The sequence below is a fragment of the Heloderma suspectum genome, chromosome 10 (assembly GCF_057233095.1).
Source record: "Heloderma suspectum isolate Gila_16-S chromosome 10, 16-S_ref, whole genome shotgun sequence".
In the NCBI taxonomy this organism is placed as follows: Eukaryota; Metazoa; Chordata; class Lepidosauria; order Squamata; family Helodermatidae; genus Heloderma; species Heloderma suspectum.
This window is the reverse complement of record NC_139467.1, coordinates 6954882-6979863: the sequence shown is the minus strand read 5'-3', so window position 1 is coordinate 6979863 and position 24982 is coordinate 6954882. Positions and strand designations below refer to the sequence as shown.

The window sequence follows — 24982 nt, the reverse complement described above, 5'->3', positions numbered from 1 at the left end:
GCCCCACTGGTTTCTTTTCTGTCTGAACTCGCCTCCCTGCTTCTCTCCCTCACAATGTCCAGAAATTTGACCCTGACCTGTACAAGCTTTCCATGCCCTGTCTGTGTGCCATTGCGGGCGCCATCCCACCTGACTATGTGGATGCCAGCTATTCCTCCAAGACTGAGAAGAAGGCCTCTGTGGATGCTGAGGGCAACTTTGACCCCAAGCCAGTAGAGACGCTCAAGTGAGTGATGGTTGCAGGAGGAGTTGTGACTCCTCAGATCCAGGCCAAACATGTGTGTTTGTGAAATTGTCACCAAGGACAGGCTTGGAATTCTTTAGTGAGAGAAAAGGAATAATCCAGTTCCTGTTACTAACAAACCTTGATTCTTCTGAATGCAGACATACACTTTATCTCAGCTAACCTGCCTTTGCTGGGGGAATAACAATGCAGGGACAGAAAGGGCAATTTTATGGAAGGTGTGATGGAAGGGAAATAGTGCCGGGGTGGGGAACTGTTCCAGCATGGAGGTGGGTTATCTCCCAGCACACCTCCTAGGGCCAGATGAGATCATCTGACGTCATCTGACTGCTTTCTCCATGAAGAGAGAAACACGGAATGGTCAGTCCATGCCTCTCTGTTGCATGGAGAAAGGGACGTCCTTTCCCCGCTCAGCACTAGAGTGCTTGGAGATCATAGTGGAGTTTCCCTGTTCAGCGTTAGGTTGCCTTTCTTTAGTGCTGAGCATGGAAACTTTGCTCTTATCTCTGATCACTGATCCAAGATAAGTGTGGGGTTTTCCTGTCCAGTGCTAGTGAAAGGCAGCCTTTTTCTCATGCTGAGCAGGTGGGACCTGAAGAGGGGGCAGAGCCTGGGGAAGAAGATAGTGGGCTGGATGGGGAATGCCAGAGGTTGGACCTGACCTGTGGGTCAGAGGTTCCCCATCCCTGGCCTAAGCCCTCCTGCACATGTTAATTCTCCCCTGCAAATGCTCCCCCCACCGGACACACCTTTGGATGTATTTCCCCCTACCCCAGGTGGTTTTACTTCAGGCTCTGGAACCAACTGGAAAAAAATGATTAATAACTGCTGGGTTAACACTTGCAGCTAAGTTGGGGGAAAGACTATGGACCCCACCACAGCCTGCCAATTCTCCCCTGCAACTGCCCAACCTGACATTTGCCTTACAAAGAAAACCTGAAGTTAGAATTCCTGTGCTGTCCTCACAATGCTTTGTTCTCCCTCTAAGATTAGCAATGTGGGGACCAATGGAGTGTTTTTAGCTATCAAGATCCTAGCCCTGACAGGGTGTGACTTTATATAGTGCTTTACTTTATGACTGTTGGAATTCCATCACCACCCCTATAGTTTGTAAGGCAGGAGGAAGAACTACCAACATATTTTCTGATTTTTCTACACACCCATGAGGACTAGAAACTTCCTTTTTAAGAAAAAGAAGGTGGGAGCAAATATTCTTAGGTATAATCAGAGACCCAACACGCACATTTATCTTGGTGGACAGTATGCACAGCTTTGTTATAATGCCTCTTAATCCTCACCCAGCTCTGGCACCCTTCTGGGGGTTCTACCACTGTCCTCTCTCTTGCTGTAGCTCTCTGCAATCCAGGCTCCCAATTCTTGCTTGTTTCAGAGCATATCAGGATAGCAACCTCTTGCATATTAGAAACCCTGGAGATTTGCAGTGGGAAACCCTGACATTTAATATCTAATGAACGTGAGGCTTAAAGAAGGATTCCAGCTTCCGTCTCCTGCGGTGCCAGAGCAGGGCATGAAATGTTGTGTCTATTTGTGGCTAACTTCTAAATGCTCCTTTCTTCTTTCTCTAAGTGTCATAATTCCTGAGAAGCTGGACTCTTTTATCAACAAGTATGCTGAGTATACTCACGAGAAGTGGGCCTTTGACAAGGTAGTGTGCCTTTGCTTGACCTTTCTGGCTTGATGTAACTTGGCCATGTGGCTCTAAGCTTTCCTTTGTGGTTTGGCATGAAGCAGACACAACAACTCTTGATCTCCTGCTTGCAGATTCAGAATAACTGGTCATTTGGGGAGGCAGTTGATGAGGAGGCCAAGACAAACCCCATGTTGCGCCCCTATAAAACCTTCTCTGAAAAGGTAATGCCTGCACTCCAACACCGCATTCCCCAAACACATGCACATAAAAGCAGGATAATGCTGCGTAACTCCCAAGTCTGGATGGGAGTTGAAGGCAAACGTCACACAAATCTGAAATTTAACAGCTCTTTAGAATTAAAATCTAACATTCTGAATTTCAAAAAGAATAAAAAAATAATTACAGTTTTTCAAAATAGGATGTTGACCCTGTCCATCAAACTAAATCTTAAGACTTCTTGAAAAATATTCTTAGACAGTAACATTAAGTATTGTCTTGCCAGATCAATATTTTATATAATTCCACCCCCCACTAAAATGTCTAAATCCAGCAGGTTCCAAGATTGGGAATGTTATGACACTTTCAAATTAGGAGATATAAATTGGATTCCTTGATTGCAGATTTCAGCTGGAAATATTCTTGAATATCCCCACCCCACCAAAAAACCCCAATCAGTTTTATTTCATACTCTATTGGCTCTTGGTACATTTTGTTGGAGAGCCCCTCTTGCAGAGCTGGATTGGATTTGTTGCTCTAGACAGGATGCACCTCTCTTGAGATCCCTGGCACCCCAGCCTCAGTCTTCGCCTTAAGTCTGCTTTTTGCCCTTCTCTGCCCATTATTCAGCATCCTAGTTTTTTTCCTAAAGGACAAAGAAATTTACCGGTGGCCTATCAAGGAATCTCTGAAAGCCATGATCGCTTGGGAGTGGACTGTTGAGAAGGCCCGTGAGGGCGAAGAAGAGAAGACGGAGAAGAAAAAGACCCGCAAGATCTCGCAGACGGCCCAGGTTTGTCCCAAGCTGCCCTTAGGAGGAGAAAGCACTTTTGGAATGGGAACTAAGGGCCAAGCTATAGGTTACAGGCCTCAGTAGATTTTCTTTTTTTTCTTTTTTAAAGAAAAGCAGCTGGGGGTGGTTGTGAGGGTGTTCTTCAGGGGGAGGGTGTTCTTAAGCCTTTTCCAGTCAAAATTGTCCCCCCAGCTGTTTCTCTCCACTCCCCAGGCAGGTTCCAGGTGCATAATTACCTTTCCAAAACCTCTCCTTGTGAAATGACAAAACACCTTGTGGGGAAAAGAATTTTGTGTGGAAAAACAGCCAGTGGGGATTAATGGGTAGTTTACCCTTAAGAAGTTGCTCCTTCTTTGTTCAGTTTTAAGCTGGTTCTTAAAAACGTTTTGTTCCATATGTCTTTTTAATATTTTAACGGTGCAATCCTATCCATGTTCAAACAGAGAAAGAGTTTCTTTCATGTTTTTCTGTCTAAACATGCATAGGATTGTACCTTTAATCTCTCGATCCCACAGTGTTTTTAAGATTCTCTCCTGCTCTCAATTTCAGCTGTTAGTGCTATTCTAAAGTTTTCAAATTGTTTTTAAAGTTTTTAAAATATTTTAAAAGTTTTTTTAATCTTTCAAATTGTTGCACATCTTAATTTTAATTCACCTTGAGGACTCTGTTTGGGCTGAAAGGTGACTCATAAATGCATAAATAAGAAGTAACAGTCAAGGAGGTACTGGAAACTAGAGCTTGTGGGTTCCAGAGGGTGCCTTGCCCACTTCAGTGCCCAAAAGGGAGAGCTGTCTGATAGGTTAGAGTGGGCATGGGGGGGAAGCTGAAGCCAACACTTGCTTGCTTTTTTCAAGCAGCCCTGGGAAGGGATTGAGGGCAAGTGCATTAAAAGCAGGGGGACTGGAAATCAGGACTCCTGTATCCTGATCCCAGTTTACAAGGGAGACTGGCTTCCAGCAAAGTTGACTTAGCGCCAGGAAATGAAGCATGTTAGGAGGCACGGAGACGAGTGAATGCCAGAAGTCTGTTCTTGTGTTCTCCCTTAGACCTATGACCCCAGCCACGGCTACAACCCCCAGCCCATAGACCTCTCTGGAGTGACCCTTTCCAGGGAACTGCAGGTGAGTAAGCATAAAACTAAGCTATGGGGAAGGCCTGTCTGCAAACTGTCCTCCTGCAACTCGAAGATGAAAATTCTGCCATCAGAATCAATTATCCAAATATAGGAAGGAGATAGATAGATATATATTCACTATGGTATTTCAGTTGCAAAATTTGGGGAGGATGCACTTTGTGAAAATACGGAATTCTGAGGAGCAGGGGCAAGAGGGAAGTGAATAAGCATGAGGGACATTGTGCTGGAGGAACTCCTCTATTACTGCCTCAGGTCCTGTGCCAATTTTAATTTGGTAAAACACAAATCTTTCTTTGTTTCTGACTTCCTTAGCAGCTACTGCCAGCTTATTTTCATGGTTGTTTGCCCCCTCAGCCATGAGTGTTAGAAACTTGGCCAGCTGTTTTTTTTGTTAGTAACTTTTAACCTTTCTCCCATCCACTCACTGACTGCTGGTCTTTCTCCACAGGCAATGGCAGAGCAGCTGGCTGAGAATTATCACAACACCTGGGGACGCAAGAAGAAACTAGAGCTGGAAGCCAAAGGTGAGTCTTTGCGTCCTTCTCCACCTCTCCCTTGCAGGGTGCTGGTGCCCCCCACTCCCAATCAGGCTTCATGCTTTGTCTTTCTCTTCTTCCCCAAGGGGGTGGCACCCACCCCCTGCTGGTGCCTTATGATACGCTAACGGCCAAGGAGAAGGCCCGGGACCGGGAAAAGGCACAGGAGTTGCTCAAATTCCTGCAGCTTCATGGCTATGCAGTGACAAGGTGAGTGGGAAGAAGCTAGAGGGTGCCCTGGCAAGGATATGTGTGTGTGGCTGCTGATCGGGTGTTCTGTATAAACAGGAAGAGGGATGGTGCAGTGTGCCCCACATGTTCTAGGCATGTGATGTCCCCTGGGAAAAGGCCTCCTCGAAAAGGAGGAGAGGAAGTGAATTTTAGGTGGCCTTGCCTGCAAATAACAGGCCAATCCTGGGGAAGTTGAGTGAGAACCATTTTCCCATTAGAATAGAGGTTCTCAGACCTATGGCTTCCCCCGAGGGGCCCTGGGAATTGTACTTTTGTCAGGGTGCTAAAGATTCCCTGGTAGAGATACTTATGCTGTCATAGAACTAAAGTTCCCAGGGTTCCTTGGAAGGAGCCTTGGATGTTTCCTCTTTAATGAGCTTCTGCTACACGTTGAAAACTTGGTTCTTTGGGCAGGCATTTGCGGTGGTTTAGGGAAATTTAAAAAAATGATGTTTTAATGTGAAATTTTATTGTTTTTAAACTGTTTGTATGATTGTACATCACCCAGAGTGGCCGGGTGGCCGGCCAGATGGGCAATTAAGAAATTCAATAAAATAAATAAATAAATAAATAAATAAATATTGTGCAGTCGTCCTCCTTCATTCACAGAATTTTATTCTGTGGGCGGGGTGGGGGGAATCCATATATCTTTGCCTTCCATTTTTAGCCCTCCCATGCTTTCCCACGACTTCCTCTGTCTTTTTCCATACTACAAAAATCCATTAGGAAAAGACGGAATAGCTGCACAATGCCTTTTGACTGGTAGTGCAGGGAGCCCTCTGTCTGGAAGCACCTCTTGCCCGCTGAGCCAGTTTAGGGTTTCACTCAGGACCGTCCCTTATTTCAACCCAGCTTGGAGAGTCAAGAAAGGTCTTGCAGCCAGTGGAGGCGGGTGGCTCCGATGTCAGTGGGGCGGTGAATCTACTCCAGGTTTCAGTCTGAACCAGTCACAACTCTAAAGGAGTGAGCATCCTTTAGCTTTCTGGCTGGAGCCTGGAGTGGATTCACTGCCCCACTGACATCAGAGCCACCAGCCTCCACTGCTTGCAGCACCGTTATCAACTCTAGCCGTGCCTCTAGGGCAGGGGTAGGCAGCGTGGTGCCTACTGGCAACCATGTGCCCTCAGACACCTTTCTCAGTGCCCATCGAGGTGTCTTACCCCTCCCTTTTTTTTATTAACCGTTTTTTTTTACTGACAGCTGGGATGGCTGTAAAATAGGCTTCTGTTGGTGCTGAAGACTCTGGGTTCAAAGGAGTTGTTTAGCATGTTGAGGTTCAGACCCCACCTCTGCCTTGTACTCAGGCTTTGGGACAGGTTACTTGTCCTTTGCCATGCGTCCCAGGGCAGCCATTTTGGGGTGGTGCCCAAAACGATTTCTTGAATCGCTAAATGTGCCCACAGCCCAAAAAGGTTGCCTGCTGCTGATTCAGGGTATCTGCCAAAACCTGTCTTGCTACCATCTAAATTGATATTCTGTTATTTCTCACAGGGGATTGAAGGACATGGAACTGGACACATCCTCCATTGAGAAGCGCTTTGCCTACGGGTTCCTGCAGCAGCTGCTGAAATGGATGGACATCTCTCAGGAGTTCATTGCCCACCTGGGTAAAGGAGCTGCAGTTTTCCTCTCACAATTGGTGCCTGGGGAACCTGTGGAAGCCACGCACGGAGCCCTATCATTCTTTCCCCTGAGGGATCCTTTGTGTGAAGAAGACAGAGAGTTGTGGGGGCGAAAGAGTGTTGGGGTCAGGACTCCTGCCTTCTGTTTACACCATCTGGGAGGAGAATGGGCTCTAGTGCCAGAGCAGCCAGCTGAGCCAGAATGCCTGGGTTCTCTTCTCAGTTCTACTATTGAGGGTGGGGGGGAAGCCTAGTAGTTAAAGTAAGTGGGGGAATAGGGCTCAAGATGCCTGGATCCCATTGTCAAATATGGTAGGGAAGTTTGCATCTGTTCTGGATTCTCTTTTGAGGCCAGCTGATCCCTGGACAAAGGTCAAACAGCATCATTCTTAATTGCTTAGGCAGTGCAACAGGAGCAGGAAAGAGGTGTGTGTGTGTGTGTGTGTGTGTTATTCATCTGCTTTTCCCACTTCTTGGTGGTGCTCACTGGGATTCTTTCTGCCTCAGAGGCTGTGGTGAGCAGTGGACGGGTGGAGAAATCCCCCCATGAGCAAGAGATCAAGTTCTTTGCCAAGGTTAGTTTCTCTCTCTGTGCATTGGCACTGGCTGGAGTAAGAAGGGGCTGGGGGGGTGCCCCCTCTAAATGTTATATAGCACTTAGCACAACATTGGCACAAAAAAGTGTTAAAGAGCAGCTCTTGGAGCAATACATTTTGATTTATATCCTGCCTTATCCCAAGGACTCTAGGCTCATGGACCTTTTTGGCCCTGCTAACCTTTGCTTCCTTTTCAGATCCTGTTGCCCCTAATCAACCAGTACTTCACCAACCACTGTCTCTACTTTTTGTCCACACCCGCCAAAGTCCTAGGCAGTGGAGGCCATGCCTCCAACAAGGAGAAGGAGATGATAACAAGGTGAGAACCAGGAAATCCCTGAAAGGTTTGGTTGTGCATGTGTGTGCGTGCATATGGGCCAATAAATTCACACATTACATTTTCAAGTGTACATCTTCCATGTACACCTAAGCAAATGTAACTGTGAAAGACAAATAGGAACAAACTTGTGTTCATTATACCCACATACCCATTATGGAACTGGAATTCCATATGTTCATTATACCCACGTACCCATTATGGAACTGGATCCCTGTAGAGTAGATTTCCAGTGGCAAACGTGGGTTTGATAGCCTGTAAAGTATGAAATAACATTCACTGTTAGAGCTGAGATGAACTTTTTTTTTTATCAATTTAAAGTTTGGCAGCATTGGGCTTTTTTTGAATTTCAAACACTTACAAATGTCACCTTTTATTTTATTTATTTATTTATTCATTTCATTTCTATACCACCCAATACCCGAAGCTCTCTGGGCGGTTCACAAAAATTAAAACCAAACAGCTCACAATAAAACAATTTAAAATATATAGAACATTAAAACCACAATATAACAATAAAACCACAATAAAACCTAGCAGCAATGCAGGAGTTTAAAATACAAATTTAAAACAGCAAAGCTAAAAGTTTAGAAAGCTAAAATGCTAAAATGCCTGGGAAAATAAAAAGGTCTTCACGTGGCGCCGAAAGGAATACAATGTAGGTGCCAGGCGAACCTCACCAGGGAGCTCATTCCAGAGCCGGAGTGCCACAGCAGAAAAAGCTCTCCTCCTAGTAGCCACCCGCCTCACTTCCTTTGGCAGGGGCTCACGGAGAAGAGCTGCTGATGATGATCTTAAGGTCTGGGCAGGCACATATGGGAGGAGGCGATCCTTCAGATAACCTGGCCCCAAGCCGTTAAGGGCTTTAAATGTTAATACCAGCACTTTGAATCGGGCCCGGAAATGGACTGGCAGCCAGTGCAGCTGAAAAAGTACTGGCGTAATATGAGCTCGCAGGCCAGTCCCTGTTGACAATCTTGCTGCCCTATTTTGGACCAGCTGAAGTTTCCGGACCATTTTCAAAGGCAGCCCCACATATAATGCATTGCAGTAATCCAGACGAGAAGTTATCAGAGCATGGATAACTGTAGCTAGGCTATCTCTGTCCAGATAAAGGCATAGTTGGTATACCAGCCTAAGCTGATAAAAAGTGCTCCGTGCCACTGAGTTCACCTGTGCCTCAAGTGACAGTTCTGGATCCAAGAGCACCCCCAAACTTCGAACGTGATCCTTTAGGGGGAGTGCAACCCCCTCCAGAACAGGTTGAATATCACCTAGCCAGTGATATACCTTTGCAATATATGACTTTGATGCTTTGAAAAAAATGCAAGTCTTGTGCATTAACTATATGGCAGGAATAGGGAACCTGTGGCAATAATAATTTATGAGTCACATTTCTAATAATAATAATTTCTAATTTAAGAATCAAATTTCTAAGTCTAAATGCTACATCTAACCATTAACTTTCAACAGCATGTTTGACTGGAAATGATGAGGGGGAAGGGAGGAATCATCCAATTACAAGACTATACATTCTTAATTTTGCAAACTAATTGAAAGTAGGAGAATTTGCTTGAGAGTTCCCAAAATTAATCTCATACAGCATGCTTTTGCAGACGTGGACATAAACCTTTTTCCTGACACTCATGAACACCTGTTTGGGGAAAATATGTGCAAAGTAACCCTTGGTGTCTCTGAATGGAGTTTCCATAGTTTGGTTTTGTCAACAGTTCCTAAGCTGTCGATTCTGTTTCTTGCTCAGTCTCTCTTGGGTTTTATGTGTGTGAATGGGGAGGGGGGGAGTTCACATATGCCATCCTCTCCCAGAAGCCTTGCTGAGGTTCAGCTGACTCTTCCATCCCTCTGCCCCCATTCCCTCTGCCCTGTTGTGTGCTCTCCTCTTTCCAACAATCTCTTTCATTCTCTCCTTCTGCCTCTTTTTTCCACCCTTCAGCCTTTTCTGCAAACTGGCAGCCCTGGTCAGACACCGGGTCTCTCTCTTTGGTAAGCAGCATCCTTCCTCTGCTCCTGTTCGGGGGGGTGGGGGGCTCAGTCTTTTTCATTCCTCTCCTCTTTGTTTCTTCTCCGTGTTGCTCGCTCGGTGGAGTTTAAGCACCCCACAAGTCTGCTCTGCATCCTGACTTCCCTCACACCTTATCCGTGGACCAACCTACTGTCCCCCCTATCCACCCTCCAGACATGATGCTATATTTCCCTTGTCCTGTGCCCCTATTCCATATTCCCTAACCCAAGCCCTAAACAAAGATCTTCTGTCTCCCTCCAGGCACTGATGCTGCTGCCGTGGTTAACTGCCTGCATATCCTTGCTCGTTCTTTGGATGCCAGGTGAGTAGGCTTGCTCCGTCTCTCCCAAATAATCTTCCCACACCTGCAGAGGAGAGCTATAAGGATGCATATCTCAGACCACTTCCTCACCTATGTTTGTCATAGAGAGTTAGAGATAGAGATATTGAGGGGGAGAGATTTTAATCTGAATCCTGGGCTAAGAAAAGTTAAATCCCAGTTCTGTGATTTTGTTAGAAAGATTTGTGAGTTGAGTAGCTGGAAAGTAGCTGCAAATTAATTAGCCCTACACAGTTTGGGACCAAGTTAGTTGAAGCACCTGCCTCGGCCTTAAGGTTAGCCTCAGAGACCCTATTTGCAGGCCCACAATCAAGAGCCATCAGACTGGCGGGAACTAGCATCAGGGACTTGGGGAATGGCCCCATATCCATGAAATTCCCCCCCAAAAGAAATTTGCAGAGTCCCATCTTTATTAGTTTTTAAATGAACCGTAAAAACATTTTTTCCCATCTCCATTGTATTAAGAGTGTTGTGAACTGGGATTTCTTTTTTTAAAAATTGCTGCTGTTTTTAGTTTTGTAATTAGACTTCGTAATTTTGTCACTGTTTTTCTATATATGTTTTTAAAGAATTGCTTTGTGTTTTAAATTGTTGAATGTAAACCACCTTTAGAAGCCTTTGCCCTGAAAGGCACCATATAAATACTGGAAAAAAGAAACAAACAAAGGGAGGGAAGGAACATAATGGTGGGTAGGGCTGTCACCAAATTTAATATAGTTGATGGATCATCTTAAGTCTATTAATCAATTAAATTTGAATTAATTTGTATATGAGCGAAAACTATAGTTCTGAAGCAAAAAACATAGTTTCTTTGTGTTTAGGTCAGGCTTCCCCAACCTGGTGCCCTTCAGCATGCTGGCTAGAAATGATGGGAAGTGCAGTCCATCACATCTGGAGGGCACCAGGTTGGGGAAGGTAGGTCTAGATGACACATATATCCCTACTAGGCATCATTTTTGGAGAAGCATTCCCTTCTCTGTGTGTGAGAGAACGAGGGAGGCTTCTCCTAAGATGGTGCCTTTTGGTACTTGTAGTTTTCATAAGTACTTGTATTAAAAATAATATTTTTAATGCACTGCCTGATTAATTGGGGCAATTTTTTTACTTGATCCAAAGTTTTCACCCCACCAAACGGATGACTCAAAGTGATTAAACGTTGCAGTTTTAACAACGGGGGTATGGCCTCCACACCCGTAAGTTTGCGGAGATCCGATCTGTGCGTGTCTTTCTTTCAGGACAGTGATGAAATCGGGCCCTGAGATTGTGAAGGCTGGTCTGCGCTCTTTCTTTGAAGGCGCCTCAGATGACATTGAGAAGATGGTGGAGAACCTCAAACTGGGCAAGGTGTCACAGTCCCGCACCCAGGTCAAGGGGGTGGGCCAGAACATCACCTACACCACTGTGGCCCTGCTGCCCGTGCTCACCTCCCTCTTCGAGCACATCGCCCAGCACCAGTTCGGGGACGACGTCATCTGTGAGCAATCCAGGGGAAGAGTGGGTGGGGTTGGGCCTCAAGTCAAGGCTAGACCTGATATTGGTTGCCATGAGCAATGCAAGCAGGTCCTGAACGGGCCACAGGGGCCCCTCCCGGGCAAGGGTTGTGAATGGCGGCCAGCTTTTCCAATGAAGTGCAGTGATGGTAAGAGGGTTGGTGGAAGGCTGTGAAGCCAGTTGGTGGAAGGTCTTGGTGGAAGGCTAAATCTAAAATAGCTACTCTTCTGAGAGAAGAAACCAGCAGAAAATGGTGGGGAACAGATGGCTGCATCTGTATGACAGCAGAGGACTGTTTGGGGGAGAAAGCATATGATTCTGGATGTGAACCTTCTGCTCGCTCTCTTTCTTTTCTGTGTCACCACAGTGGATGATGTTCAGGTCTCCTGCTACCGAACTCTATGCAGTATTTATTCCTTGGGCACAACCAAGAATCCTTACGTGGAGAGGTGAGTACAAGGATGTGAGAAGCTGTGGTCCAGCAAGAAGGCTGTGCAGTTGGAAAGGTGGGGGTTGCACCATGGAAAGATGGGTCCATGGGGAGCACAGCCCACCAATGAAGTTTGCACCATAGGGGTGAAAGCAGACGTAATTCTGAAAGACAGCTCGTGGCAAGTCCCCATACCACGTGGGGTGAGCGAGGCTTCACAACTGAAATGTCAGGCATGCTTATCTGCTAATCACATTTCCTTTTTGAAAAAATGTTTTAAGTCCCATATGAGCATTCATGCAGTCATCCTTCTTGATTTCATACATAAAAATAGAAGAAGACTTTTTCAAAGTGTAAAATTGCTCCAAGGATGTTGGAGAGTGAGTGAGTGAGTGTGTGTGTGTGTGTGTGCGCGCGCGCGCGCGCTCATGCATGCGTGCACGTCTTTGTTGTCTTGTTGAGATCACTGTGGGCCAGCCAGTCAGCCTCGAAGTTGCAGAAGTGGGGTTTTTCAGAACTGGACCCCGGAAAGGAGACTATGTTTGGACTGAATGTTGTGAGCTTCCCCACTGCTTCACCCCTAGATGCTTCAGTTCAATAAAACTTTATCACATGTTCAAGCAGAGCTGAAGTGAGGAAGGTGCTGGGATGCAAGAGGAGTTATGTCCTCTTTGGGTGCTTCCAGTCAAGGCTTTTATACGGGGTCCAAACAATGTCATCTTCCACTCGTAGCCCTCCCATGTTTTCCCACTGCTTCTTCCATCATTTTTCTTACTGTGGAAAATCCATTAAGTAAGAAAAGGTGGAATAGCTGCACAACACATTCTGACTGGTTGCACTAGGAGCCCTCCGTTTGGAAGCACCCTTCTCAGTTAAAAAGGTGTTATGTACCACAATATCCAAACAAACCATGTGTTCTAACTTAGGGCATAGGGATGCTGCTGCTCAGATCTAGTTGCTACCTGTAGAGCTGTTAAGTTGTAAAAGAAGAATAAAGCTTTGAAAAGAATCCCTTTGTCTGTGTCTGGACTTGGCTACTGGATTAGACTGAGAGCCCTCCAAGGAGCCCTTGACACCATGAGTTGCTCTGGTTTAAGAAGTAGCACATTTCAGCTTTGGCAGGTCAATGGCATCCCTATATTGGATGGAGAGCGTATTTAGATGTCGCTTGGGCACCGTTCACCAGGGTAAAACATGCCATGTGGTCTCCCCATGTCTGTCTCTCTCACCCTCTGCAGGCAACGCCCACAACTTGGGGAGTGCTTGGCACGGCTGGCAGCAGCAGTGCCTGTGGCCTTCCTGGAGCCCCATATCAACGAATACAACCCCTACTCTGTCTACACCACCAAATCGCCGAGGGAGCGAGCCAGTGAGTTGCAGTGGTGGGAGAGAGGACAGGTGGACTGCAGCCTCCTTGCCTTGAAATGTCATCCATTTCCCCTGCATTTTTAGCACGCAGCCCCACTCTAGACTCCTCCTTGCCTTTTCTTTCCCTCTTCCCATCCACCTTCCTTCACTCTCATGTGTGGGTCATTTTAGTGTGTCCAAGCGCTCCCACTCAACAATAGGAACTGGGGGTTAGAATTGTTTAACATGAAACCTCTCATTCTTCCACTTCAGTGATTGGCACAAATGAGTGTAAGTGTTCTGACATTTTTTCTTTGAGTTTCCTGGTCATGATTTTTCTGGAATTTCCTGATCATGATTTTTTCCAGAATTTGGGATTTTCTTTTTGGGAGATGCAGAGAATCAGTGCTAGGAATGGGAATGGGGAAGGAAGCACTGGGGAGAAGGGACAGGAACAAACTGAGAACATGAAAACTGTCACACTGAATCAGATAAAAGTCCTTTGAGCCCAATGCTCTCTTTTTTTTCTGATGGTGGCCAGAGAAGACCACAAAGTAGGGTATGATGAGGATGGCCCTACCCTGTCCTTTGTTCCCAGCATTTGATGTAATCAGCTATACTGCTTCTGAACATGGAGGCTGCATTCCTAGTTTCTTATACACCTAACCCGGATTAATGTATCTAAAGTGGGATAAAGAGGTCCCACTGAAGTGCCACCTCCCCACATTTATACTTCTCAAGCTACCTTCATATTGTTAGGTTCTTCTCTGCAGCCTTGAGAAGCCAGAAGACTGATCTTTTTTTCTTTTCAAAAAGAATTAAAGCCAGGTTTTTGAGTGGGAAGCACCATCTTCTGTGCGGGAGGCTTCTGGATGTGAGTACTGAATAGTCAGGGAGGGAGGTGGTCTGGCACTGTGGGTGTATCTCATTAGGGCAGGGCTAGGCAACCTTTTGGGGCCTGTGGGCACATCTGGCAATTTGAGAAACTGTCCCTGGCACCACCACAAAATGGATGTCATTGGAGGCATGGCTAGTCACAAAGGACAAGTAACCTGCCCAAAAGACTGAGTACACGGCAAAGGTGGGGACTGAGCCCCAACAACTCCTTTGGACCCACAATTTTCAGAGCCAAGAGAAACCTATTCCATAGAAGGCATACTCTTTTTCTCTCCCCCACATCTACCCACCTACCCATTCCCCCATCTCTTTTTCTCTCTCCCTCTGCCACCCATAGATGCACACTTTCTCTCTTTCTGTCTGTCTTCCCACCCCCCATGGCACACCACACACACCCATCTATCCTCCATCCATTCACTTACACACTGTGCTTTGAAGTGCTCCCAGCTGCCAGTAAGAAAATGTTAATTTAAAAAAATAAAAATTGGGAGGGGAATCCACCTTGGGGACACGCTGGTGCCAGCAAGCCTACATTCCCTTAAGCCTGTAAGACCTCTGTTCCGAGCCCATGGCTTTAACGGCCTCCCCTTCACATCCCCAGTCCTAGGCCTGCCAAATTGCGTGGAGGAGATGTGCCCAGACATCCCGGTCTTGGAGAGGCTCATGAAGGACATCAGCGGACTGGCGGAATCAGGGGCCCGCTACACCGAAATGCCCCACGTGATTGAGGTCACCTTGCCAATGCTGTGCAACTACTTGCCCCGCTGGTGGGAGCGAGGCCCTGAAACCAACCCCCAGGGTCCCTGGTGCACTGAAGTGACATCCGACCACCTCAACACCTTATTGGGCAACATCCTGAAAATCATTGTCAACAACCTGGGCATAGATGAGGCTTCCTGGATGAAGCGGTTGGCGGGTATGAAGGGTCAAAGATCTGGGTGAATGTCTGGTTTTAGGAGCCTCTTCCTTTGAAGCGGGAATCGGGTCCAGATCCAGAGTGATGTTGGTGGGCTAGTGGAGGAAGACTAAGCAAAGAGTAGAATGACACATAGCCTGAACTGCCAGCGTTGAACTGAAGGCTGCCCCCACATCTCTGTGCTGCAAGCCCTCTGTGCCTGACATCACTCGCCACTCAGTATGTATGGCCATGTTCAGTGGGATGCCAAAAGTAGCACTCAGGTTGCCCAGGGCCTGGGACCCCTTGGCTGCAGCGGTAAAAGGGCTGAGGAATGGAATCCAGGAATCCCCAACACATCCTGGGAAATATAGGCATGGCTATATAGAATTTCTGTTGCTAAGGGTCGTCTACGTCCAATGCAGCCTCAGACAACATGTGCCAGAAGCTGGAAAAGCCACTGCTGGTTCTAAGAAGCAGGCATCCAATCCTTAGTTGCCAGAACAGTGAGTTTCCAGGTGTCAGCAATACAGTTTCAAGAGTCTGAGTAACTAGGTGGCCGGGAAGTTCCCAAGGCCTGCCAAAGCGTCTGAGGGAAGGCGGATTGGTGGTGATGGTGGAGGGACACTTTTTTCTTGACCACTGCCCTCCCCTTAATTCCTTCTTTTGTAGTCTTTGCTCAGCCCATCGTCAGCAAGGCCAAGCCGGAACTGCTCCGCTCCCACTTCATTCCCACCATGGAGAAACTGAAGAAGCGCTCTGGGAAAGTGGTGGCTGAGGAGGAGCAGCTGCGGTTGGAGGCTAAGACGGAGTCGGAGGATGCTGAGCTGCTGATCCGGGATGAGTTCTCAGTGCTCTGCCGGGACCTCTATGCCCTCTACCCACTGCTCATCCGATACGTCGACAACAGCAGGTACTGCAGACTTTGGAAGGGGTGTGTGCCTCCTAGACTTGCGTGCCTGTATTTCTTTCTCCTGTGTCCACACCACCCCTAAAAGATTGCACTCCTGCAGCAGCAGCCATTACAGGGCTCAAAATAAACTGCATGAATGCAAGCAGATGGCCCATGGCCATGTTGCTTTTCAGCAGCATTCTTTTTGAATGCAAGTGGTCAGCTGAGGGGCCTCACCTTGCGACAGGCTGCAGCTGAGAGTCAAATGGCAGAAGTTGTCATGGATGGGCCACAGGTTAGGCACTGGATCAATGAGCAAGGACTCCGGGCCAGAGGGAGAGACATAGTCAAAAGACAGGCTGCTGGCCGGGTACTGGATGAAAACCAAACGCCCAGAAGCAGGAGCATAGTCAAAGATGGGCAGGGCAGGCAGACTGTGCTGTTACTCCATCTGACGATATCCTTAGAGTGCTTCCAGACTAAAGGCTCCTGGCATTAACAATCAAAAGGCATTGTGCAGCTATTCCATTTTTTCTTCCTTAATGAGTTTTTTCTGGTAAGAAAAAAGACAGAATCATAGAATAGTGGGGTTGGAAGGGGCCTATAAGACCATCGAGTCCAACCCCCTGCTCAATGCAGGAATCTGTCAAAGTATCCCTGACAGATGGCTGTCCAGCCTCATCTTGAATGCCTCCAGTGTGGGAGAGCCCACCGCCTCCCTAGGTAATTGGTTCCATTATCATATTGCTCCAACAGTCAGGAAGCTTTTCCTGATGTTCAGCCGGAATCTGGCTTCCTGTCACTTGAGCCCATGATTCCGTGTCCTGCACTCTGGGATGATGGAGAAGAGATCCTGGCCTTCCTCTCTGTGACAGCCTTTCAAGTACTTGGAGAAGTGTCAAAAACATCAGCATTCTGTTCACACAATGGCCAACCAGCTGCCCATGGGAAACCCACAAGCAGGACATGAGCGGAACAACACCCTTCCATTTGTAGCCCTCCTGTAGCAAAACACAGTTTGGTTAAGAGTGGCTGGGTGACCCGCCAGATGGGCGATTAATAAATTTAATAATAAATAAATAAATAAATATAGAACTAGACTGGCCCCTTTAGGGTCCTCCAGTCACATGGTCCAGCTGTGGCCACCATATAGGTGCCATGCATAGCAGCATAACAGAGGTAATTCCTCAGTTTCAGAAGTGGCCCAGTGACACAGGGAGTAAGGCACCTGGGCTCTGCTGCCTAGGTCCCTGGTTCAAGTCCCCCATGATTTACACAAGCTGAGGGTGACCTTCAGATGTATTGTTTATCTCCAGATAACTGCACCATCAGATGATGACTTTCCTTCCAATCACAGGGCTGGAAGGAAATGGGCGTATTTGCACAAACAGATGACCTAATATCCCATGTTAACAAAATGCCTCTGCTTTTAAAAATGCATCCTGATTCTAGGAAAAAGATGGGCATGTCATGTCCTGCCAGTGCTGGGTTTCCTCAGAATAAGTCCTACCTATGCAGGGATATCTACTAACAGTTCTCTTTGGATCTGCAGGGCCAATTGGTTGACAGAGCCAAACTCAGATGCTGAGGAGCTGTTCCGGATGGTTGGGGAGGTGTTCATTTACTGGTCCAAATCACACGTGAGTGAGCTTTTTGGCAGAGAGTGGCAGTTGTGCGGGTGCCAACAAAGACATGATCACCTTGGCTGGTGAACCCTGGGCTTCTTTGTGGTGTTGCAGAGGGGTTCAGCTCTTCTGCTGTATTTCAGATGTGTCATGAGGGGTCCTGGGATCCACCTCTTGGAGCAGCAAAATGTTTTTGGCCATGTTTCGTTGTTTGAGTGGGAGACTTCCGGGGGCAAAACTGAAAACTGCCAAGAGGGAGAGGGTACCTTCCTTCATGGCCATCCATTTGGGCTCCAAGCAGGGACAATAGTTCCTTCTCTTTTAGACAGATATGGCAAATCCAGATCCCCTGAGCGCATCTACCAGTGCACTCCCAGAGAGCACAGCTGTAATTCCTTGGTTTCTTTTGCATCCCCTAGAACTTCAAACGGGAAGAGCAAAACTTCGTGGTTCAGAATGAAATCAATAACATGTCCTTCCTGACAGCGGACAGCAAGAGCAAAATGTCCAAGGTGAGCGGAGCGCCTGGGGGGTCTTGGGCTGGGGGTGAGTGGATGGAGGGTATGCCCTCCAATATGGGTCTCCCCCGACCTAGAGCCAGAATATTGTCCATCAAGGGTGCAGTCTAGAAAAACCCTTAAAGCAGCAGCTTCTGGGCTTCAGTTCTACCAGAAGGGATCAAGGACTGGCATAGCTCTGTAGGGAAGAGCGTGTGCTGTGAGGCAGGAAGTCCCTAGTTCAAACCTTAACACAGCCATGAAGTCATTAGATTCCCTGAAGCGGGTCCTGATTGCTCAGTCTCAGCCCTTCCTTCTCCAGATACCTGACATGGCAGTCATAATACTGGCCTTCCTTATAGGGTTGTTGTATGGATTCCTGAGGTTAATGTATGTGAAGTGCTTTGAGTGAAAAAGCCCTATGGAAATTATTAAGTAGCATGATTAGTCCTGCCCTTTCCCTTTCCTCGAGAGGTGCCTCTCCTGCCTTGAAGGTGAGCCCAGCCTGAGCCAGGTTGCAAGAGCCAAATGCACTCCACCCAGCCCTCTCTGTCTGTCTGTCTCCAGGCGCTCCTCAGTCAGTGTTACAGGCTGCCTCTGGGGGGTCCCATCATCCCGCCCCCTTAACCTTAGGTGCAACTGGCTGGGAAGATCTGTTCTTCTTGAACCATCACCAAGTGTGTTCCTCCCTCCCCACCCTCCCTCTGTATAATTAAATTTTTATCTCTTTGCAGCATTCAGAAAGCCTGGCCAAAGACTGGCAGTGGCAGAGAGCAAGGAGTGGGGAGGGAGCAATGGGTTGAAGAAGCAAAGAGGGAGGTATAGGGAGGTCAGGGAACAAAGCGCTGACTTCTGGATGTCCTGCTCAAGGATCACTCGGCTGACCCTGCCTGCATGTTTTCTCTTTCTGTCCTCTTGCAGCCAATGAGAACTAGAAATGTGGCTTTCTTCTTTGGATGGGTTCGTTGGTGGGGGAGGGTCAATGACAAGATTCTGTAACTGCCAAATTCTGCCCCATGCCCAATCTTGGGCCTCTTTGTGTGAGCAGCTTTTCTTACTCTTTGGATTGATCGGGGGGGGGGGAGCGGGGGGGGCAGGGAGAAGAAAGAAGCTGGTGGGAACTTTCATAACATCTTGAATCCGCCATGTTCTGGGTGACAGGTTCTTTTTCTGAGTCCGTGCTGGGTGTGGCGAGGGTTTGCCACTTCTTCTAACCTTCTCTTTCTCCTCTTCTGTCTTATTTTCCTCTTCTCCCTGCACCATGTGTGAGTTTAGTCTGGAGAAGGCCAGGTTAGAGAAACAACGGCCATTCTGCCGCCCCTTTCTGTTGTCATTTTTGGACCACGTGGAGACAGCATGGCGCAATGCAATCTCTGCCGCGACCCTCCCCTCCCTCCCCTTGGGAGAGTGGCAGGGATCATGCTAAAATGATCAGGGGCAGGAGGAGAGGGAAGGGGGCGCGGTTGCATGGATGATGGCAAGAGCGCAGTGGCTTTCCGCAGCTCTGGCAGCAACGCATCATTGCATCCGATGGGTTGGCACCAATGAGCCATCAAGCACCCCACTGGCGGGACCGACCTTCCATTATGCACTTGGGCAAGATGCCATGTTGCTCTTGGGAGTCACTCTGACATGGCATGGCAGGCCGTTCATCTTCACTGGACAGACTACCTTAAAGCCTCTGACCTCTAGAGGTCCCTTCCCTGAAGGCTGCCATGTTTTTGTCCCAAGAAGCCACCTTCCTCTCCCAGCATGCATTGGGCCTCCATCCCCTAATCTGGATTCACATCCTCTGGGTTCCTGTATCTGCCATCTCAGTTTTCTCCCCTCTCCTTCGGGATCCCAGAGCCCATAATCCAGCTGCTGTGACAGCCTTCACCACCTATTGACCTGTCATCATGTGGGAGGGAGGAAGGGGGTGCCCGTGATGCCACAAGTGGCAGGTTATGTGTCTTGGCTGCCAACAGCGCTGTGTGTCTTGTGTGTGGTTATGTGTAGACGTTTGAAAGGCTCTTTTGCAAGGCTGACTGTAGGAGGGCAAAGTCTGTGGGGATTGGGTGACGTCTTGAGTTTGTTTTCTTCCGTCTTTTTGAGGGAGGGGATGATGACTGCTCCATTTTATGCCAGTCCAATCCTATCTCTCTTGACAAGTTTCCATATTTCATTCCCTTCTGTGTGGCGGGTGAAATCCCAGGCATCTGGTCACCCTGGAACCTGAGAATTTCACACTGGTGTCTGAGAAACAAGAGACTTTTTTCCAGCCCTGTTTTCTGTGAGATTCCAGAAAGAGTCTGGGGTCTCCTGCAAATCACTATCCTGTGATTAGTGCCCCTTCTCCCCAGGCTTATAGCCTTGAGACCCAATCACTTCCACTATTACCTGCTGCTCCTGCCTAGATCTCTTCGAAAATTCAGATGAATTCTCTCCACCACCCAACCTCTTCCCGCTTCTCCACCTCTAATTCCACATTCCCAGACACCATTTCCTCTCCACATCCCAGTGCCTCCTTCTCATCCCCAGCTTTGAACAGGATGTTTCCCCTATACAAAGCAATATCCCCTAGACAGGAAAAGCCATGCACATTGCTGCTTGTCTCCAGTTTGTAGATCAAGAAGCCAGTGCATGCTGTAGGTTTTTGATCCACATACTCCTGGCAGAACACCCCAGAAGTGACAATGGACAGATTCTCCCCCCCCCAATCCCTACACCAGTTTGAAGATTCTGTGTGTGTATTAGACCTCTTGCATTTGGAGTAGACCTCAGCTTCACAGGACAGTAGGAGTCCAGAACCATGGTTTGGCTGACACTGTGGGCTCGTTATCCTCTTCTCTTCTACAAAAGAAGCACCTCACCCCATATTCTCCCAAGGGAGGAGCTTTGAGCCTGCCCACCCCCTTCTACATATCACTGAATCCCATGTCAGAGTGGCGCTTGGCCATTAAGCTTTTGCCCAGCTGATCTCTTGGCATGCCTGGGACAGCTCAAGTGGCTGGTCCCACCCCATGCTAACCCACATCTTCCTTTCGCAATCCTTCCCCCAGTCGGGTGGCTCAGACCAGGAGCGGACCAAGAAGAAGCGCCGGGGCGACCGCTACTCCGTGCAGACCTCGCTGATCGTGGCCACCCTCAAGAAAATGCTCCCAATCGGCCTGAATATGTGCTCCCCCACCGACCAAGAGCTGATCAATTTGGCCAAGATACGCTATGCCCTGGTGAGAGGGTTTGGGCAGGACTGGGGGGAGGGGAGGGGGGCAGGATGCAAGGAACTCATAAGAAGAGCCCTGCTGGATCAGACCAAAGGTCCATCTAGTCCAGCATTCTGTTCACACCATGGCCAAGCAGCTGCTGGCGGGACGTCCACAAATTGGACCAGGGAAGGCTGGTGGCTCCAATTTCAGTGGGGCAGAAATTCCATTCTGGGTTTTAGTTACAACCATCCATAAGTCTAAAGAAGGTATCTAAGGTGCTGAACCCTATCCCAAAAAGGGGTCCAGCACTTTGGATAGGTTCTTTAGACTTCTGGATGGTTCTAACTAAGACCCGGAATGGAACCTCCACTCCTCCGAAATTGGAGCAACCAGCCTCCCCTAAGTAGGACACCAGCAATAGCACCCTCCTGCTCAGTTTAGCACCTTCTGGTTCACTTTCTTCTTATGAAGTGAGTGGGGCCAGTCTAAGGATCAGGTGACATCTTGACTGGCCATGGTTCAAAAGAGAATGCTGCGCTGCATGGTCAGCTCTGTGAGGCAATTTGGCCTACCAGAGGCCCCGAAGCCCACCGTTATTTATTATGAAGGGATGGGAGAATGCTGTTTTAAAATGAGAGAGTACTTTAAACAAAACAGAGTGTATAATCCAAGGGTGCAGAACTTTGCCAAAGAAAGTGAGGCGGGTGGCTACCAGGAAGAGGGCCTTTTTTGCTGTGTCCCCCCAACTGTGGAATGAGCTCCCTAGAGAGGTTCGCCTGGCGCCTATGTTGTACTCCTTCCAGCACCAGGTGAAGACCTTTTTTAATTTTCCCAGTATTTTAGCATTTTAGCTTCCTAATCTTTTAGCCTCAGTGTTTTAAATCCGTATTTTAAATCTCTGCATTGCTGCTAGGTTTTATTCTGGCTGTACTGTTATATTGTGGTTTTAAGCTTTCATATTTCATATTGTTTTATGCTGCACTCTGTGGTTTTAATTTCTGTGACGTGCCCAGAGACCTTTGGCTACTGGGCAGTATAGAAATGAAATAAATAAATAAACTTCAGGCCTGGGAGCCAAATCCAGCCCTCTGGGGTTCTCCAGATGGCCACACCCCTTTCCCTCCAACCACCAATCATTTTGTGGTTTCCCATATCCCCCCTCCCCCCAAACTAAACGGTTGGAACGCCTTTCCTAAGTCTTAGTTACTGGAAATAAGAGCATTAAGCTAAGACAGGCTGGTTTTTTTTGTATTTTAGCCCCACCCCTTTTGCTCTTTGACCTGCCCCTTCTTTCCACCCCCCACTGGAATGTGGCCCCCAAGAGGTTCTCCAAAATGGAATTCAGCCCTTGGCCAAATGAGGTTCAACACCTCTGGTATAAACCCCATTTCTGAACTTTAAAAAGCATTAAGTGTTGCTAGTTAACTTCAGCACTTCCCAGGGCGCTGGGCTGCCCCTTAAGCAATGCAAAGAAGAACTCTGGGCTATCCTCACGATTACACTGAACATGATCCCCTTTGAGTTTGTTTATCTATTTATGGAAATTATTTATATCCCTGTGTTTTAGGAGGGGATATTATTATATTCTTCCAAGACGACATGCAAGTAACATCAACATTCATATATAAAAATCGCAATCAACAATATCCAGTATGTGTGTATGCGTGCGTGCGTGTGTGTGTATAGAAAACATAAAGCTTCTGTGAGCAATACAGATCACAGTGACTTTTTTTCCAAATAATACAGGAGTGACTACTGCCACTTTGCACAAGTGAATGTTCTCTCTCTCTCTCTCTCTCCCCCCGCCCTCCCCCCCACTTTCCAGAAAGACACCGATGAGGAGGTGCGTGAATACCTCAACAACAACCTGCACTTTCAGGGCAAGGTGAGTGCTGGTGCAGTGCGTAGGGATGCTTGAGGAATTCGATCTTTGTAAATTGCAGTACAAACTGACCAGATCCTTCTTTCCCAGATTAATTGGACATAGCAGCTACCTATCAGATTTCACACTTTTCTGAATGTTGCAATGCAGTTCTCAGCTCAAAGAAACTATCAAAATGTGTTTAAAATGTGTATTTTGAGAAGAAATATGTTTAGAAAATATACCTCAAAAGTATTTATTTAAATGCAATTTTCGGTATGGATTAAAAAAAAAAAAAGAACCGTGAAGATTCAAGCTGGAAATAGATTGATTTGCCCATCCCTACCTGTGTACAGGTGTGGAATTGCCTCCAAGGCTCTATGGTTCACTTTGAAGGCCTTTGAGTCTCCTCTATTCAGCCACTGCCACCAGCTTCCAAGCGACTACCCCCTCTATTCACATTCTCTTAGTCCAGCAGGCCCATTGAGAAGAATTTGCTTTTCTTCCAGCATCCAGGAGATGTCTTCACCTCCTCTGCCCTTGCCTAAGCTCTCTGTATCAGTCTTGTGCATGCACATTGGCAGGGAAAGTGGGGAGGTGGGGGTGAGGCAGACCCCCTTGCTCTAAAGAGGTGGGATGGCTGCTTCCCATTGCTCTCAGCTGCACTGACACCCACCTTTGTTTTGCAGTGTGAGAACTCCTCATCCATGCGCTGGCAGATGGCTCTCTACAAGGAGATGTCTGGCAAAGCCGAGGACTGCAACAATCCAGAGAAGATTGTCAGACGGGTTCAGGAGGTCTCAGCTGTGCTCTACCACCTGGAGCAGGTATAAGCAGATAAAGCTGGCATGCTGGGTTAGTGGGTGAATGAACATGGCCAAATAAACAGTGTATTTATTTATTTATGTATGTATGTATGTATGTATGTATATATTTATTTGATCCGTGCCCCACCTTTCTACCAAAAATGGCACTCAAGGCGGCTATGTAGGGTGTACTAGACAGCTGTTCAGGGCCTCCTAGACTGCCTGTCTTGTTAAAGGTCCCTACCGGTGTTGCCATCTTGTTTGCCATTCCATTAACTAGAGTGCTCCTATAGAGGAGCTCATTGAAATAACTGCAGATGCTGACAGTGCTGACAGCTTGAAGGACACTTCAAGGACACTTCACAAGACACTTCAGTGCAGCTTGGGGCTGTCTAGTTAACTCTTGTGCATTTGGAATGACCTCCACAGATATGGCGAGAGTGGGTTCCTGTTCTAGTAGTGTTCCCCCCACATTGTGCTGCAATTGATTTCTACCCTGATGTCTCCAACCAGCCCTTCGGTGAGAGGGGGGGTCAGAAAGAGGAAATGTGTGGAAAAGGGAGGGAAGACAGGTCAGGAGAAGTCAACAGGAAGCTGGAGAGTAGGGGAGGGCCATTGGCAGTCCTGGCCTCCAGCCCCACTGAACTTTGTGTGTGTCCCACAGACAGAGCATCCTTACAAGTCAAAGAAGGCCGTGTGGCACAAACTGCTCTCCAAGCAACGCCGGCGTGCTGTGGTGGCCTGCTTCCGCATGACACCCCTCTACAACCTGCCCAGGTGAGTAAGATGAGAGGGAGGCTCTGTGTGGCAGCCCACTCATTTGTGTTTGGCTCAGTCTGTATGCATACCTTCCAGTGTCCCATCTGTGGTCATGCAGGTGTTTCATTGCTGGGACCACCAGCTGGCCCCACTGTTGCAAAATAGATAGCAACCCCACCCCTCCGCATCTCTTCATAAAGCATATGAGACAGGACAGGGTTGGGCTAACTGCGGACCTGTCCCTCTGCTTTCCAGACACCGGGCTTGCAACATGTTCTTGGAGAGCTACAAGCTGTCCTGGATCCTCACGGAAGAGCACCCCTTCGAAGACAGGATGATTGACGATCTGTCTGTGAGTCCTGGGACCATAATAGAGATAAGATCAAAGTGATACCAGCCTGAACGCTCAGTACTAAACTGCACACTGCTGCTGGGCGTGACTGTGTGTGCAGAGAGGGGCACATCCTATCCCTGCATCTCTGTGGTAAAACCCCTGTACATCTAACGTACTGAAAATGAAGAGCGGTGTCCTGAGGTCAGCAGTACCAGGCCAAGAAGAGTAGCGTTGGG

At 47.7% G+C, this 24982-nt stretch overlaps 1 protein-coding gene across 1 annotated transcript in view; it reads left to right on the top strand.

Moving 5' to 3' along the window:
- RYR1 (ryanodine receptor 1) overlaps window positions 1-24982 on the top strand; it is a 173182-nt gene that overhangs the window by 90801 nt on the left and 57399 nt on the right. The window contains exons 52-76 of the mRNA XM_084814879.1: window positions 63-226; window positions 1832-1910; window positions 2027-2116; window positions 2764-2904; window positions 3951-4025; window positions 4488-4563; window positions 4662-4785; window positions 6298-6413; window positions 6936-7003; window positions 7222-7343; window positions 9316-9365; window positions 9646-9706; window positions 10960-11198; window positions 11583-11664; window positions 12884-13014; window positions 14491-14805; window positions 15457-15697; window positions 17229-17316; window positions 17721-17813; window positions 19074-19088; window positions 20840-21010; window positions 22812-22871; window positions 23537-23674; window positions 24318-24430; window positions 24668-24764. Coding sequence (XP_084671005.1) covers window positions 63-226; window positions 1832-1910; window positions 2027-2116; window positions 2764-2904; window positions 3951-4025; window positions 4488-4563; window positions 4662-4785; window positions 6298-6413; window positions 6936-7003; window positions 7222-7343; window positions 9316-9365; window positions 9646-9706; window positions 10960-11198; window positions 11583-11664; window positions 12884-13014; window positions 14491-14805; window positions 15457-15697; window positions 17229-17316; window positions 17721-17813; window positions 19074-19088; window positions 20840-21010; window positions 22812-22871; window positions 23537-23674; window positions 24318-24430; window positions 24668-24764 — 2949 coding nt within the window. The remainder of the gene's footprint in view (window positions 1-62; window positions 227-1831; window positions 1911-2026; window positions 2117-2763; window positions 2905-3950; window positions 4026-4487; window positions 4564-4661; window positions 4786-6297; window positions 6414-6935; window positions 7004-7221; window positions 7344-9315; window positions 9366-9645; window positions 9707-10959; window positions 11199-11582; window positions 11665-12883; window positions 13015-14490; window positions 14806-15456; window positions 15698-17228; window positions 17317-17720; window positions 17814-19073; window positions 19089-20839; window positions 21011-22811; window positions 22872-23536; window positions 23675-24317; window positions 24431-24667; window positions 24765-24982) is intronic.